The sequence below is a fragment of the Notechis scutatus genome, chromosome 5 (genome assembly GCF_049901735.1).
Source record: "Notechis scutatus isolate UNSWTSFEM ecotype Mainland chromosome 5, rNotScu1.2, whole genome shotgun sequence".
Lineage (NCBI taxonomy): Eukaryota > Metazoa > Chordata > Lepidosauria > Squamata > Elapidae > Notechis > Notechis scutatus.
Window position 1 is genome coordinate 4,266,082 of NC_142013.1, and position 17,871 is coordinate 4,283,952.

General features: G+C 47.4%; 1 protein-coding gene across 3 annotated transcripts in view; it reads left to right on the forward strand.

The window, feature by feature from the left end:
• WNT11 (Wnt family member 11) overlaps positions 1-17,871 on the forward strand; it is a 69,470-nt gene that overhangs the window by 31,506 nt on the left and 20,093 nt on the right. For 2 of the 3 annotated variants that reach the window (XM_087966017.1, XM_087966018.1), the window contains 3 exons: positions 2,822-3,057; positions 5,068-5,345; positions 11,142-11,434. In XM_087966017.1, the coding sequence (XP_087822143.1) occupies positions 2,822-3,057; positions 5,068-5,345; positions 11,142-11,434 (807 nt within the window). The remainder of the gene's footprint in view (positions 1-2,821; positions 3,058-5,067; positions 5,346-11,141; positions 11,435-17,871) is intronic. The other variant, XM_087966019.1, reaches the window with a different exon arrangement.

Below are 17,871 nucleotides of genomic sequence, written 5' to 3' on the forward strand. Positions count from 1 at the left end.
ATAGATTGATAGATGGATAGAGATAGATAGATGATATAGAGATAGAGATAAAGATAGATGGATGGACGGACAGCCAAACAGAGACAGAGAGAGAGAGAAATAGATGATAGAGAGACAGAGAGATAGAGATAAATGATAGAAAGAGAGATAGGAAAAGAGACAGAAAGACAGAGAGAGTGCGGGGGGAGAGACAGGGAGAGAACATGTTTTTACATCGTTAAATTTCATTTTGCTTGATAGGGATCAGGATAGATAGATAGATAGGAATTTCATCTTGTTAGAAACGGATCAGGGGTGGAAAATTAATCTTCTCCTAGTCAGAGGAGGGTCCCCTTCAGGGGCTGCCAATCAGCCATTTGTTCTCCCCAGAGAAGGGACGTCATCTCCGTAATATAGTTGGAAAAGAAAATCGAAATGTTAGCAAGAACTGAGCGCGATTCTGGTCATCTGGGAGAGTGTTAGAAAAACGTTCAGATTTCTCTATCCACTCAGAGACAGCAGCTATGGTTGCCTTTCACAGAGAGGTCAACCGGTCCAATATTTTTGGCTCATCCGAAGTAACTTTAGGATTATTCCCAGTTGCAAAAGGACCCCCAAGTCCATCATGCCTCTACCTTAGGCGTGCGGATCTGACACATGTTCTTCAGATCGTATCCGTGGGCTCAGCTCCATCTGGCAGGCCTTGTGGTCGATGGAGATCCTTAATGGATGGGTTTTATGGCAGAAATAAATGGGTTTTAAGAGCTTCGGTTAAAGTCCCGGATGAGAGAAGGTTTCGATCTGGGGCTTTTTTATCAAACCAGTAAACTTTTACAATCCCTTCTCTGAGGAATTGGAATCCGGAACCCGAGCAGTCTTCCATCTTGTTATGAGCCACCATCCTCCCTCCACCCCAAAAGCCTTCCAACTTCTGTTTTTTTTTTAAAAATAAAAAATATTGGCAAACAAGAAGCCTAAATTTTCCAGTGGTTATTAAACAAGAAAGTACTTGCAATATATATCTCGTCTGTCTGTCTGTCTTTTTATCATCTATCTGTCTATATCTATATTTGTCTAACTGTCTGTCTGTCTGTCTGTCTATCTATCTATCTATCTATCTATCTATCTATCATCTATTGATCTACCTCTATCTCCTTACCTACCTAATTACCTACTTATGTGTCTGTCTATCCACCTATCTACCTATCATCTTATCTGTCTATATCTGTCTATCCGATCTATCATCTATATAAAAATCTCGCTATCTCTATTATTTATCTACGTACCTACCTATCCATATCTCTGTCTCTACTTACCTACCTACTTATCCCTATCTCTACCTCTATCTACCTACCTACCTCTATTCCTATCTCTCTCTACTTACCTACCTACTTATCCCTATCTCTACCTCTATCTACCTACCTACCTCTATCCCTATCTCTCTCTCTACCTACCTACCTCTCTCTATTGATCTACCTCTATCTCCTTACCTACCTAATTACCTACTTATGTGTCTGTCTATCCACCTATCTACCTATCATCTTATCTGTCTATATCTGTCTATCCGATCTATCTAAAAATCTCTCTATCTCTATTTCTATTTATCTACCTACCTACCTATCCCTATCTCTGTCTCTACCTACCTACCTACCTATCCCTATCTCTACCTCTATCTACCTACCTACCTCTATCCCTATCTCTCTCTCTACTTACCTACCTACCTCTCTCTCTACCTACCTACCTACCTCTCTCTACCTACCTACCTATCCCTATCTACCTCTATCTACCTACCTACCTCTATCCCTATCTCTATCTCTACTTACCTACCTCTCTCTCTCTCTACCTACCTACCTATCCCTATCCCTAACCCTACCTACCTACCTACCTATCATCTGTCTATCATGATATTCTAAGCCTAAAAGGAATTTAGGGGAAGGAACTGAAGTTGGCAGGTGAGCTGGTGATTGGCCCAAAGTCACCCAACTGGCTTTCATGGCTAAGGCGGGACTAGAACTCCCAGTCTCCTGGTGATTGGCCCCAAAGCCCCCCAGCTGGCTTTCATGGCTAAGGCAGGACTAGAACTCCTCGTCTCCTGGTGATTTGCCCCAAAGTCCCCCAGCTGGCTTTCATGGCTAAGGCGGGACTAGAACTCCCCGTCTCCTGGTGATTGGCCCAAAGTCCCCCAGCTGGCTTTCATGGCTAAGGCGGGACTAGAACTCCCAGTCTCCTGGTGATTGGCCCCAAAGTCCCCCAGCTGGCTTTCATGGCTAAGGCGGGACTAGAACTCCCCGTCTCCTGGTGATTGGCCCCAAAGTCCCCCAGCTGGCTTTCATGGCTAAGGCGGGACTAGAACTCCCAGTCTCCTGGTGATTGGCCCCAAAGTCCCCAGCTGGCTTTCATGGCTAAGGCGGGACTAGAACTCCCCGTCTCCTGGTGATTGGCCCAAAGTCCCCCAGCTGGCTTTCATGGGTGTGGCAAACTTCATCAGAAGGGACCGTTCCTCCGTTTCTTGGGCTGTAAAAGAGATGGGGAGAAATGGACTTTGACAGGCGCAAGATCGATGTGAGCCTTGCGAGGTAGTCCACGAAAAGAACCACACTCACTACTACTAGCTCTGGCTTTATTACAGTAGAAGGTTGTATTAATAACAGAATCTTGCACCTTTCTTCCAAGTTCCAAATGATTCTCCTCCCTTAAGGGGAGTGAGGTGTCTCCTCCACTTCCTTCCTCTCTCCCTCCAATATCTCCTTGCACACACTTTTTTTCTTCTCCCAGTCCTCCGGAGGTTGTTGTTCTTAGCTGCTGGATCACCAGGTGGTCTCCTTTCTCCTTTTTTTTGCAGAGCTTTGTTCAAGACTCCTTCGGCTTTGGCCTTGAACCAGAGCCAGCACTGCAAGCAGCTGGAAGGGCTGGTAGTTTCTCAAGTGCAACTCTGCCGCAGCAACCTGGAGCTGATGCAGACGATTATCCAGGCTGCTCGCGAGGTCATCAAGACGTGCCGGAAAGCCTTTTCTGACATGCGGTGGAATTGCTCGTCCATCGAACGAGCCCCAAATTACTTGCTGGATTTGGAGAGAGGTAAAGGGAAAAAGAGGGAGGGGTGGTGGTGGAGGGGGGAAATGTCTTCCCCCAAAATTTTCCAGACATCCTTGATTCGCTACCGCTCCACCCACTGGCTCTTGTACAAAGAGTCCTTGACTTACAAACTGTTCGTTTAAGTGACCGTTTCGAAGCTACGATGTCACTGGGGGAAAAGGGGGGACTGATAAGTGTTTTGCACCCTTACGACCGTTGCAGCATCCGTCATGGTCACGGAATCAAACTTCAGGTGCTAGGCAATTGTCTCATATTTATGACGATTGTAGTGTCCCAATCCCCTTTTTACAACTTTCGGACAAACAAAGCCAGATTCATTTAACCAAAATAGAGTAGAGTAGAGTAGAGTAGAGTAGAGTAGAGTAGAGTAGTAGAGTAGAGTAGAGTAGAGTAGAGTAGAGTAGAGTAGGGCCGATCCTGCGCTTTTCTCTTAGTTTTCCTCTTAGCTGATTGTCGGCTTTTTTTACTACTGGTTCAGGAGAACCGGTCCAAACTGGTAGCATGCCACCACAGTGTCAATCTCAATTTCATTGAGGGCCACATCAGGGTTTGCGGTTGATCTCGGGGAGGCGTGGCCAATTGGGTGGGCGTCACCAGCTTGACACCACTCACTGGGCGTGGCTGACTGGGTGGGTGTGGCCGACTGGGTGGGCATCACCAGCATGACACCACTCACTGGGTGTGGCCAACTGGGTGGGCGTGGCCAACTGGGTGGCGTCACCAGCTTCACACCACTGTCTGGCTGTGTCTGACTGGGTGGATGTGGCCAACTGGGTGGGCATGGCCAACTGGGTGGGCATCACAAGCTTGACACCACTCACTGGGTGTGGCCAACTGGGTGGGCATGGCCAACTGGGTGGGCATCACAAGCTTGACACCACTCACTGGGTGTGGCCAACTGGGTGGGCGTGGCCAACTGGGTGGCCGTCACCAGCTTCACACCACTGTCTGGCTGTGTCTGACTGGGTGGATGTGGCCAACTGGGTGGGCATGGCCAACTGGGTGGGCGTCACAAGCTTGACATCACTCACTGGGCGTGGCCAACTGGGTGGGCGTGGCCGACTGGGTGGGCGTCACAAGCTTGACATCACTCACTGGGCGTGGCTAACTGGGTGGGGTGTGGCCAACTGGGTGGGCGTCACAAGCTTGACATCACTCACAGGCGTGGCTAACTGGGTGGGCGTGGCCAACTGGGTGGGCGTCACAAGCTTGACATCACTCACTGGGCGTGGCTAACTGGGTGGGCGTGGCCGACTGGGTGGGCGTCATCACAAGCTTGACATCACTCACTAGGCGTGGCTAACTGGGTGGGTGTGGCCAACTGGATGGGCTGGGTGGGCGTCACCAGCTTGATGCCACTCCCCAAACTGCTGCTCCCCAAACGGCTCCCCTTTGCTTTGGGTAGACCCGGTCGAAGCGACACACACCAGCCCCTGACATTTTCCAGGATGGCCCTGTGGGCCGGATCCAACCACATCACAGGCTGCATCCAGCCCACAAACCTTGTGTTTGATGCTCCTGGTTTAGAAGGTCAACAGCGGGGTTTCCCAACCCCCAGGACGTGACCTGTTCGAAACCGGGGTGTGGGACCGAGGGACAAGTGCATGCATGCGCGAAGCTCCACTTGTCGCAAGTGGAGGGCGCTTGCATTCCCACGTGAAATGCCACTCACACCAGCAGACGGCGCTTGCCCTCGCATGCAAAATTCCCCTCGGGCGAACAGAGCTTCGCGCACCAGCGCAAATGCCCCCTGCTCATGCGAGGCGAGTTTTGCGCACAAGTGCAAGCACCCTCGGCGTGCACGCAAAGCTCCATTCGTGCAAGTGGAGGGCGCGTACGCCTGCCTCTGGCATGAATGGAGATGCACACGGGCACTGGGGTGCCTGCCACTCACACACACACACACACAGAGGTCTGGCCACCATGTCGGAAAGTTTGGGGGGATTCGCTGTTCTACAGAACAAGGTGTGACGTTGTCGGTCTCTTTTCCAGGTACCAGGGAGTCTGCTTTTGTGTATGCTCTCTCCGCCGCAGCCATCAGCCACACCATCGCCCGAGCCTGCACCACCGGGGACCTCCCTGGCTGCTCCTGTGGCCCCATCCCAGGTGAGACACCTGGACCTGGGTATCGCTGGGGAGGATGTGCTGACAACCTCAACTATGGTCTTGTCATGGGGTCCAAATTTTCAGATGCTCCCATGAAGATGAAAAAAACAGGATCACAAGCCAATAAGCTGACGCATCTACACAACAGTGAAGTAGGGAGACAGGTAACCGATCCAAGAGGGTTGTTGTCGTTGTGCAATCATCACATTGGCGGGGGGGAGGGGTGGCGTTGGACACATGAATAGTTTTGTGTAGTGATGAAGGTGCTAGAAAAACCAGCTTGGGAAGGTTTGCATAGAGCAAGGACGTGACCCTGGGACTCTGCAACTGTCGTAAGTACCTGCCAGTTGCCAAGCCCCCAAATTTTGATCAGGTGACCCGTGTGTGTGTGTGTGTGTGTGTGTGTGTGTGTGTGTTCTAACCGTTGTAAGTGGGAGGACTCATTTTGGTCGCTCATTTTTCCCCAAGTCACGTTAGTCAATGCCTTAGAGCAGGGGTGTCGAACTCAGAGGTGGGTATTCAGCAGGTTCTGACCCGTTCTGGAGAACCGGTAGCGGAAATTCTGAGTAGTTGGGGAGAACCGGAAAATCCCACCTCTGATTGGCCCCGCCCCCATCTATTCTCCGCCTCCCGAATCCCAGCGGATCGACGGGGTCTTCTTTCGTTGCCCTGCACAGGAGAACAGAGCTGGAAAGCAGGTTTAGTGGGGGGGGAGAGGATGGGGATTTTGTAGTCTCCTTTCCCTGGAGTGGGGAGGGAATAGAGCTGTGATGGGGAACCTATGGCACGCAGAGCCATTTGTGCGGGCACGCGAGCCCCAGCCAAACTTACCTGCACTGCGCATGTGCGTGCCTCCCAGCTGATTTTTGGCCCGTTTGAGGCCTTTTTCACCCTCCCGGAGGCTCGAAGGAAGCCTCTACAGCCTCGGGAGGCCGAAAAACGGGCCTTCTGGAAATACCAGTAGTGTTGAAACGGGCCCTGTTTTTCGGCCTCCCGAGGCTGCAGAGGCTTCCCTCAAACCTCTGGGAGAGCAAAAACGGCCTCAAATGGGCCAAAAATCAGCTGGAAGTGCGCACATGCTCAGTGCAGGTAAGGGGGCAGGATGGGGGTGTTGTGCGTGCATGTGCAGGGGGACGGGGCGCATCGCATTGTGGGTGCCAGCATGCATGCGCACGCTTTTGGCACACCACAACAAAAAGGCCATTTGCCAGAGATTTTACAGTATCCTTTCCCTGCCATGCCCACCAAGTCGCGCCATGCCCACTAGCAAAGAGCTGCAGAAGGATGCCCCCCCAGCCCCGCCCGGGCCACCACAGGTGCCCCATGACATGAGTGATGGTCAAGCTGGCCACACACCCACCCTGGCCACACCCATCCACCCCTCCCCGAGGTCAAACACAACCTTGATTTGGCCCTCAATGAAACCGAGTTGGACACCCCTGCCTCGGAGTCACTTCGAAAGAGACGGAAGGGCGCTTCTTTTCAGTGCCATTCTAACTTTCGGTGGTCATTAAATGAACGGTTGTAAAGGGAGGACTACCTGTGAACAGGACAGACCTAACTCCGGGGAAGAAATTGAATGCAAAGCTTGTGTAAATTTCCTTGCTTGCTCCAGAGCCTTGCCTGCAAGTCGCTAAGTCAGAGATGGCCACGGGGTTTGGTCCACGAGATCATCAGTGGTTGTGACCAAATTTTTGCACATGGGCAGCGTGTATAAAAACAGGCAGCTCGCTCCAAGCCAGATCTGTTCAGTGTACTGCAGTGTAAATTCAGCGCCAGAAAAGTAAGCACAGAAGGCTGAGGCTTCATTTCACTTCTTTATAAACATATAAAGTCAATTTTACAAGACCAGTTGTAGATTTCTCCAACATGGAGCAACCTCAAACAGAAGCAGACAAGTTACAGGTTCAGGGCAGAATAGCAACTCAGGAACTAATATCAGTTTCACTTTAGTTCAGCAAGCAAAAGCAAGCAGGTTAGTTTCTCTTTCACTTTAGAGGACAAACCACGCCCAGATTCTCTCAGCCCTCAATTCAGCTCTCATTGGCTGATCTTGTTCCTCAGCTCTACTCCAGTTCATGAATAGACTCTGACAAGATCAAATCACACCAAGCCACCCTTGTGACCATTGGACCAAACCCTGAGATCCTACCAAGGATGTAGAGAAGAGTAGCAAAGGTGATAAAGAGTCCAGAGCGGGGGTGTCAAACTCGTGTCAACATCATGTCGTCATCACACGACGTATTGTAACTTCTTTCCCCTTTGCTAAAACAAGGGATGGGGGTGACCAGCGTGGGACACCACTGGCTTCGAGTCTGGCATCCAAGATCTGGAGGCTAAATCATGCGGCAAATATCTGTCTAGCCTTTAACAGATAATAGATAATCAGAGTTGGAAGGGACCTTGTAGGTCATCTAGTCCAACCCCCTGCCCAAGCAGGAGACCCTACACCATTTCTGACAGATGGCAGTCCAGTCTCTTCTTGAAAGTCTCAAGTGATGAAGCTCCCACAACTTCCAAAGGCAACTTCTGTTCCATGGGTTGATTGTTCTCACTGTCAGAAAATTTCTCCTTATTTCCAGGTTGAATCTCTCCTTGATCAGTTTCCATCCATGATTCCTTGTCTGGCCTTCGGGTGCTTTGGAAAATAGCTTGACCCCCTCCTCTTCTCTGTGGCAGCCCCTCAAATATTGGAAGACTGGTATCCTGTCTCCCCTGGTTCTTCTCTTCCCTAGACTAGCCAGGCCCAGTTCCTGCAACTGTTCATGGTATAGTTTTAGTCTCCAGTCCCCTCATCCTCCTGGTTGCTCTCCTCTGCATTTTTTCTAGAGCCTCAACATCTTTTTTATAGTGTGGTGACCAAAACTGGATGTAGTTGTACTCTAGGTGTGGTCTTACTGAGGCTTTATAGAGTGGTATTAGTATCTTCCTTGATCTTGATTGTATCCCTCTGCTAATGCAACTTAGGATTGCATTGGCTTTTTTGGCTGCTGCTGCACACGGCTGGCTCCTATTTAGCTGGTTGTCCACTAAGACTCCAAGATCCCTCTCCCAGTTCCTGCTATTGAGCCTGGTTTCACCCAGTTTCAACCTCCAACATCCTGGTTGCTCTTCTCTACACTTTTTCTAGAGTCTCAACCTCTTTTTTACATCTCTTCTTTGTGGCAAGCTCTGATATATTGGAAGATTGCTATCATGTCCCCCCATCCTTCTTTTCCCTAAACTAGACATGTCTTCTGTCCATCCATGATTCACTCAGGTGTCTCTTTCTTTCTTTCTTTCTTTCTTTCTTTCTTTCTTTCTTTCTTTCTTTCTTTCTTTCTTTCTTTCTTTCTTTCTCTCTTTCTTTCTCTCTCTCTCTCTCTCTCTCTCTCTCTCTCTCTCTCTCTCTCTCTCTCTCTCTCTCTCTCTCTCTCTCTCTCTCTCTCTCTCTCTCTCTCTCTCTCTCTTTCTTTTGCTTTGGAAAATAGCTTGACCCCTTCCTCTCTGTGGCAGCCCCTCAAATATTGGAAGGCTGCTCTCCTGTCTCCCCCTGGTCCTTCTCTTCCCTAGACTAGCCAGGCCCAGGCCCAGTTCCTGTAACTGTTCTTCATATGGTTTATCCTCCAGTCCCCTGATCATCCTGGTTGCTTTTCCAGAGTCTCAACATATTTTTTATAGTGTGTTGACCAAAACTAAGGCTTTAGAGTAATATTAGTACCCCACTTGATCTCAATTGATGAGAAGGGGACAACGACAAGATAACAGTCTTCCAATATTTGAGGGGCTGCCAGAGAGGAGGAGGGGGTCAAGCTATTTTCTAAAGCACCTGAGGGCAGGACAAGAAGCAATGGGTGGAAACTAATCAAGGAGAGAAGCAACCTAAAACTCAGGAGGAATCTCCTCATATTTAGAACAATTAATCAGTGGAATGACTTGCCACAGGTGTACCATCGCTGGAGATTTTCCAGAAGAACTTGAATAGCCATTTGTTGGGAAGTTTAATGAAAAGAAGGACTAGGGGAGACATGATAGCAGTGTTTCAATATCTCGGGGGCTGCCCCAAAAGAAGAGGGAGTCAAGCTATTCTCCAAAGCACCTGAAAAGGCAGGACAAGAAGCGACGGATGGAAACGAACCAAGGAGAGATCCAACCTAGAACTAAGCAGGAATTTCCTGACTGTGAGAACCATTAACCGGTGGAACGACTGGCCTCCAGAAGTTGGGAAAGCTCCATCACTGAATAACAGAAGGAATAACAGAGTTGGAAGGGACCTTGGAGGTCATCTAGTCCAACCCCCATGCCCAGGCAGGAAACCCTATGCCATTTCTGACAAATGGTCATCCAATCTCTTCTTAAAACACTTCCAGTGTTGGATCATTCACAACTTCTGGAGGCAACGTTGCTCCATTGATGGAATAACCATTTGACTAAGCTGGTCTACGGTTCCTGCCTTGAGCAGGGAGTTGATATGCTGCCGGTTTGGCCTGGTTTGGCCGAACTGGTAGTAAAAAAAAAATTGCTACCGGTTTGGCCCAACCGGTAGTAAAAATGCCGCCGGTTCAGCTGAACCGGCATTTCCAATGATCAGCTGGGCAACGATCGGCTGTGCTGCGCAATTTAGATCAACTAGAAAGCAGGAAATCATCGGATTTATTGCTTTCTAGCTAATCTAGATCTCCCCCTCGCTGTTGTCCTTACCTTCAAAATGCTTCATTTTTCAGCACCTGGGAGGCTTCCCTGAGGCCCACTAGGCCAAAAATGGGGCGCCGGAGTGGGGCATTTGCAAAAGAAAAAAAGAAAGAGAAAGAAAGGGGATGGAGGGGAGAAAGAAAGGGAGGGAGGGGAGAAAAAAGAAAGAAAGAAAGAAAGAAAGAAAGAAAGAAAGAAAGAAAGAAAGAAAAGAAAGAGAAGAAAGAAAGAAAGAAAGAAAGAAAGAAAGAAAGAAAGAAAGAAAGAAAGAAAGAAAAAAGAAAGAAAAAAAGAAAGAGAAAGAAAGAGGGAGGGAAAGGAGAAAGAAAGGGAGGGAGGGGAGAAAGAAAGAGAAAGAAAAAGAAAAAAAGAAAGGGAGGGAGGGAGGGAAAAAGGAGAGGAAAGAAGGACCACAAACCTTGGCACTAGACACAGCTTCAGAGGAAAATAGCACAGCAATCCAGGGCTGGAAGGTACCTCGGAGGTCATCTAGTCCAACCCCCTGCTCCAGAAAGCGAGTTCCTGTCTTTTGACACTCCCCCAGCCACGTGACCATGTAGCCACACCCACCAAGCCACGCCCACAGAACCAGTAGTAAAAAAAAATTTATTTACAAATTTAAAAACGTACAATTTCAAAAATACAAAAACAATAATAACACATATTTTTTTAGTATTTGTTGTCGAATTTGGTGAGTCCTAAAAATCATTATTGGCTAGTACTAGTCACATATTCACATCCTAAGCGCTAAATAATTCACAATATGCTCCATTTATTTTCACGTTGGATTATAACTACTCTTCTATTACTAACACATTCATGTTTTTTTTCACTAATAAACACAAAAATATTATAAATAGCTAATACTGATAACAGTAGTAGCAAAGAAAAGAAGGTTTAAAACCTTTAATTGTTTTTATGTACTTAATATATGATGAATCGCTGATATAATTTGTATCTCAGGTTCATTTACATGTTTCCCCTTTTATTGTCTACCCACTTATGCCATTTGTCCCATATCTGGTAATAACCTGTATCCTCCTCCCCATTAATTTTAAGCGTAAGCCTCTCCAGTTGGCCACGCTCATAAGTTTTCTGAATAGCAACATGTATTTAGTAAATTTGAATCCCACCACAGGGTTGAACCCGAAAGCCCTCCAAAGTCTACTCGTCCTGAGGACAGAAAGTTACACACTGTTGGGTGTTGGGTGTTGGGTGTTGGCAGACTAGAACAACGGTTCCTTCAACGTTCTTGTGTTGCTGTTATTTCCCTCCCCGCCTCCCGACAGTCCCTGAAAGCTTCCTTGGAGATGAAATGCAAGTGTCACGGAGTGTCCGGTTCCTGTTCCATCAAGACTTGTTGGAAGGGCCTTCAAGACTTGAAGGACATCGCCCTGGACTTAAAAAACCGATACCTTTCGGCCACCAAAGTTGTCCATCGGCCCATGGGCAACCGCAAGCATCTGGTGCCCAAGGAACTGGACATCCGTCCGGTGAAGGAATCCGAGCTCGTTTACCTGCAAAGTTCTCCTGATTTTTGCATGAAGAACGAGAAAGTGGGCTCCTACGGGACGCAGGACAGGTAAGGAGTGTCTAGGTGTGAGCATGAGTGGCTCTTCTGAATTTTGGACCCCTTTGGGGCGTGGCTGTTTTTCATAGCTGAGGGAAAACGTCTTCTCTTGAGCCCAGTTTAAGGGTACAGGTAGCTTTTATTAACAGAATAAAAAAGTTGGAAGGGACCTTGTAGGTCATCTAGTCCAACCCCCTGCCCAAGCAGGAGACCCTACACCATTTCTGACAGATGGCAGCCCAGACTCTTCTTGAAAGCCTCCAGTGATGACGCTCCCACAACTTCTGAAGGCATTGGTTGATTGTTCTCACTGTCAGAAAGTTTCTCCTTGTTTCCTAGTTGAATCTCTCCTTGTTCAGTTTCCATCCATTATTCCTTGTCTGGCCTTCAGGTGCTTTGGAAAATAGCTTGACCCCCTCCTCTTCTCTGTGGCAGCCCCTCAAATATTGGAAGACTGGTATCCTGTCTCCCCTGGTTCTTCTCTTCCCTAGACTAGCCAGGCCCAGTTTCTGCAACTGTTCATGGTATAGTTTTAGTCTCCAGTCCCCTAATCCTCCTGGTTGCTCTTCTCTGCATTTTTTCTAGAGCCTCAACATCTTTTTTATAGTGTGGTGACCAAAACTAGATGTAATTGTACTCTAGGTGTGGTCTTACTGAGGCTTTATAGAGTGGTATTAGTACCTCACTTGATATTGATTGTATCCCTCTGTGAATGCAACTTAGGATTGCATTGGCTTTTTTGGCTGCTGCTGCTGCACACGGCTGGCTCCTATTTAGCTGGTTGTCCACTAAGACTCCAAGATCCCTCTTACAGTTCCTGCTATTGAGCCTGGTTTCACCCAATCTATGTGTTGTGTGTACTTTTGGTTTTTCTTGCCTAAATGTAAGACTCTAAGTGAGCTCAGAATTATATATTTGTATGTTGTGTTGATCTTTAGCCAGTCATCACAGAACTGGCCTCGTTTTACATCATTTTTTAAAGTGATATTGATATAAAATAATTACTATAAAATAAGACAGACAGACAGACAGACAGACAGATGATAGATGGATGGATAGATAGATGGATGGATAGATAGATAGATAGATAGATAGATAGATAGATAGATAGATAGATAGATAGATAGATAGATGATAGATAGATAGATTAGATAGATAGATAGATAGATAGATAGATAGATAGATAGATAGATAGATAGATAGATAGATAGATAGATAGATAAGGTTGTATGAAGCTTAGGAGGGATCAGTCCTGGAACTTTTGCAACTGCGCAATGATGTGAGGCTAATTCCCCACTTAACTCCTCCTCCTGCCTGCCTGAACATTTCCCAACCAGTACCATTCCATCATCCCCACCAAGCAGGCTCACTGAATGGCATTGATGGGAGCTGGCATCTAGCACATCTGGAGGGCAGCTGCCCAAAGCTGATGCACAGATAGGATTATGTCCTGATGTTCAGTTTCCCCAACCAATCCTGCAAGTTGTCTTCGTATTTTGCTTTTCACAAGGAAGATTTTTGTTTTGTTTTAGACAAACGTTCCTTGTCTTTGGCCAGACAAAAGTCTTACAATTGGAGCAGTCCCGTGGTGAATAGGCAGGGGTCCAGCTGGCCTGGAAGGGGTCCAGCAGAACAGTTTACATCTGAGGCACTTTGGATTCAGACTTTCCGAGATCTCTCAATGCAGATTTATTTGTTTTGAATATCTGGTCTCTGGGTGAAATTCCCTTCTGGGAATTGCGGCTTTGTAGAGTTGTTGGCTTGGATCTGGGCCTCCCTCAGTAAGGCTGGTCTGTTGGCCGCTGGAGGTTGCACCGAGGAAGTATTCTTCCAGTCCCTTTGAAGTAGGTGTTGTGGTTTGCCGGCAGCCAGTGCAGACGGCAGCGGAATCGGACAGTGGGGAAGAACGGGGACCAGTCCAGGAGTCTGGGGAGGACTCAGACGAGGGTCCCGTGTCTGATGCAGAGATGGGGCCAGGACCATCTGGGAGTGGGGTGCTGACTCCGGAGCCTCCAGAATCTGGCAGAAGCGAGGCAGAGGAACAAGGGGAGCCTGTTCCCAGTGTGCATGTGCACAAAGCTGCTAGAAGACAAGAGCAGCTGAGACAAAAGGGCCGACTCGGGAGTAAGGCTGGGAGGTGACTCGCCCTCCCATAAGGGATAAAAGTCAGGCCAAGATGACGAATCCTTTGCAGGAAGCAAAGTCGTTCGATCGATTCAGAGTCCCCCTTGAAGCTCTTTGTACTTTGGTTGGCTTTTTTTTTTTTTGTACTTCGGTTGGTTTCTTTTCTAGTTCGTTTGATATTTCTGCTTTGGGCAGCACTTCACAGAACTGAAAGGTGGGTGCTTATCTCGGGGGACTTTTTGAGATTAATTCTGGCTAGGGATGAAAAGAATTCTCAGCGTTGCAATAAAATAGGTTTGTTTTTAAAACATGTCTGTGTGTAATTACGGTTTAGGAAGCCTGGGTCAGAACAGTAGGCTAGCCCAGTGGTGGGATTAAACCAGTGTTACAACCGGTTCGGTTGTAACGTTTTAAAAACATAACGTAACATTTTAAAAACGGCCATTTTCAGCTAAAACTTAGCTTCTGCTGCAGCCCTGGTAAGTGCCGTGTGAATCGGTTGGGCCTCAAAAGAAGAAAATAAAAGATAGACTAGGGCAGGGGCGGAGCCAACTGATCGCTGGAACAACCAGATCACATGAACCGCTGTGTCCCGGCTGAATCCCACCACTGGGCTAGGCCAAGAAACCTTAGGAAGCCTCTTTTGTAAATCCAGTGCAGGTAAATGTCATGCCCCTGCCTGAATCCGAGGAGGAGGAAGATGAACAGCTGACAGGGAGTGGGCGTGTGGCTCCATTGCCTGTGGAGGAAACTGGGGAAGGGCAAAGTCCGGCTGGGATGAGCAGGAGAAAGGTAGAACAAGGGAGAGAGAGTTCAGAGGAAGACCCAGACCCACCCCTTCTTCATCCTAGGGCACGCAGGGAGGAACGGAGAAGAGAGCAACGTGGGTTGCGTGGCTTAAGGGGGAGGAAAGGGCCCTGATTCCCTTCATTAGCTGCAGCTGGGAAGACAGTTGATAAGAAAGGCAGGCTGCGTGGGCAGGCTGCTGGGAGAAAATGTAACTTTATCTTATGTTGTTGTGACTTATCTGTGTTCCTGTCATCTTCCCAACTGTGTAAGTTCAGAGCAGAGGTGTTATTCAACCGGTTCACACCTACTCGGGCAAACCGGGAGTAAGAATTTGGCGTGGGTCGCCGAACTGGTAGCAACATCTAGCTGGCCACGCCCCCAACCCGGTCGCCCGGTTTCCGCTCACTTGCTTGCCCTGCCCACCCGATGCTCACTGCCCCAGTTTAAAGGAGGACTGCTCCCCCGCCTTAGCCATGCATTTTCAAGCAGCCACTTGAAAACACATGACTGTGGGCGGAGCAGCAGTCCGTTAATCTGCAAAACTGCTCCAAGGCTGGATTCTTCATGGACATTAGAAGTATCACTTCCCCTTGTGAGTAAAAGTGCCTGGAGTTAGAGGGAAAGAACGCTGGGGAAGGGGGGGGGATCCAGCCATGGGGAAGGAAGTTTGTAGGAGCTGCAGATGCAAGTCCGTTAACCTGCAGAACTTCTCCAATGCTGGATTCATTTCCCCCTGTGAGTAAGGTGCCTGGAGTGAGAGGGAATGAAGGCTGACAGGTGTGTGTGTGTGTAGAGAGAGAGAGAGAGAGAGAGAGAGGAGGGAGAGAGGGAAAGAAAGAAAGAAAGAAAGAAAGAAAAAGAAAGAAAGAAAGAAAGAAAGAAAGAAAGAAAGAAAGAAAGAAAGAAAGAAAGAAAGAAAAATAGGGAGAGGGAGAGAGTGGTGTGTGAGAGAGAGAGAGAGAGAAAGGAAGGAAGGGAGAGAAAGACAGAAAGAGACAAAGTGAAAGAAAGAAAAAAGAAATAGGAAGGGAGGGAGGGAGGGGAGAGAGAGAGAGAGAGAGAGAGAAAGAAAGAAAGAAAGAAAGAAAGAAAGAAAGAAAGAAAGAAAGAAAGAAAGAAAGAAAGAAAGAAAGAAAGAAAGAAAGAAAGAAAGAAAGAAAGAAAGAAAGAGAAATAGGGAGAGGGAGAGAGTGGTGTGTGTGAGAGAGAGAGAGAGAAAGAAAGGAAGGGAGAGAAAGACAGAAAGAGACAAAGTGAAAGAAAGAAAAGAAATAGGAAGGGAGGGAGGGAGGGAGGAGAGAGAGAGAGAGAGAGAGAGAGAAAGAAAGAAAAAGAAAGAAAGAAAGAGAAATAGGGAGAGAGAGAGAGTGGTGTGTGTGAGAGAGAGAGAGAAAGGAAGGAAGGAAGGAAGGAAGGAAGGAAGAAAGAAAGAAAGAAAGAAAGAAAGAAAGAAAGAAAGAAAGAAAGAAAGAAAGAAAGAAAGAAAGAAAGAAAGAAAGAAAGAAAGAAAGAAAAGAAATAGGGAGAGAGAGAGAGAGAGAGAGAGGTGTGTGTGAGAGAGAGAGAGAGAGAAAGAAAGGAAGGGAGAGAAAGACAGAAAGAGACAAAGAGAAAGAAAGAAAGAAAAATAGGAAGGGAGAGAGAGGAGAACTCTGTGTTATTATATTTAATTGTTCCATTATTTATCATGTGTTAATATTTTACACTGTCCCTACACCTAGAGTGATTCTACTGCCTTTCTTTTGCCCAGGGCTACCACATATTTTTCAGGGTTTACAGGCATTCAATGTCTATAGTCCAGAGCATAAATACATGTGTGTTTAACAGAGTTGAAAGGGAGTTTGGAGGTCTTCTAGTCCAACCCCCAGCTCAGGCAGGAAAACTGAGGATGCCAAACTCTGAGTAGAGGTCCTGGGAAAGGTGTCAGAATAATACTTAGAAGGGACTTTTGGGGGAACCCCTTTCTTTGTGGTAGCCCCTTTAAAGCCTGTTGCCTATATTTACTCTTGAGTAAAGCATGTGAGCCATTTCCTCCTTTCAGTGGTCCATGAAAGTACATCTATAGTATGCAGATAATAAAGTCAAAAAAAGTGAACAACATTTTTACAGAACTATAGATAACTTGAGGCTGGGTGACAAGGAATGGCTGGGAGGGGAGGGGCCAGGTGAGGCACCCCTTGATGTGAGTGACACTGAGTCGGCCACGCCCACCCAGTCACATGACCACCAAGCCATGCCCACCCAGTCACATGACCACCAAGCCACACCCATCAAATAAGCCACACCCACAGAACTGGTAGTAAAAAAAATTGAATTCCACCACTGGTTCAGAGGAAGACCTAGGCCCACCCCCTCTTCATCCTAGGGCACGCAGGGAGGAACGGAGAAGAGAGCAATGTGGGTTGCCTGGCTTACGGGGGAGGAAAGGGCCCTGATTCCTTTCATTAGTTACACCTGGTAATGAGAGTTTAAAAGAGTGCGGCATCTGCTGGGAACAAACGTGAGTTTTTCTTGTGTTGACTTTGGTTATCTGTGTTCCTGGCATCCTCCCAACTGGGTTGAGTTATTGCCATTCCTTCACATCTGGAATTCCTGCTGGACTAATGACCTCATTTTGCCTTGATTGGACTTATAGATACAGTTTCTGTTGACTACATTTTGGACTTAATTCTCTGCAGCCAAAGGCTGTTCCTGGGAGAGTTTTTCTACAGACCGGAAGGTAATCAGGACACTGGAGGCAAAGTTGGAGCTAATAAAGGGACTCTTATTGATTATCTGACTGTGTTGCCTTAGTGCCACGCCCCTTCGGGTCATCACAGGTAATCCTGAGTTACGACCACAAATTATCTCCAAAATTTCTGATGCTCGGCGAGACGGTTGTGAAGTGAGCTTTGCCCCACCTTACAACCATTCTTGCCACTGTTGTTAAGTGGATCACGGCAGTGGTTAAGTTAGTTGCACGGTTGTTGAATGGGTACAATAAGCAATCAAATCCTACTAGGAAACAAACAGTCCATATAAATCGTTAGGATACAAGCAACAAAGTTACAGTCATACAGTCACAAGTGGGAGGGGATGGGCGATAAGGAGTGAGGAGAAGATTAATAGTGATAGTAGTAAAGACTTTGTAATATTTGGACAGGTTTGAGGGAATTATTTGTTTAGTAGTTATGGCATTGGGGGAAAAACTGTCCTTGTGTCTAGTTGTTCTGGTGTGCAGTGCTCTATAGCCTCGTTTTGAGGGAAGGAGTTGAAACAGTCAATGTCCAGGATGTGAGGGGTCTGTAGATATTTCCACAGGCCTCTTTTTGACTCTTGCAGTATACAGATCCTCCATGGAAGGCAGGTGGGTAGTAATTGTTTTTTCTGCAGTCCTAATTCCTCTCTGGAGTCTGTGTCTGTCCTGTTGGGTTGCAGAACCAAACCAGACAGTGATAGAGGTGCAGATGACAGACTCCATCATTCCTCTGTAGAACTGGATCAGCAGCTCCTTGGGCCGTTAAAAATGTATCTTGAATAGAAAACTATCCATAGAT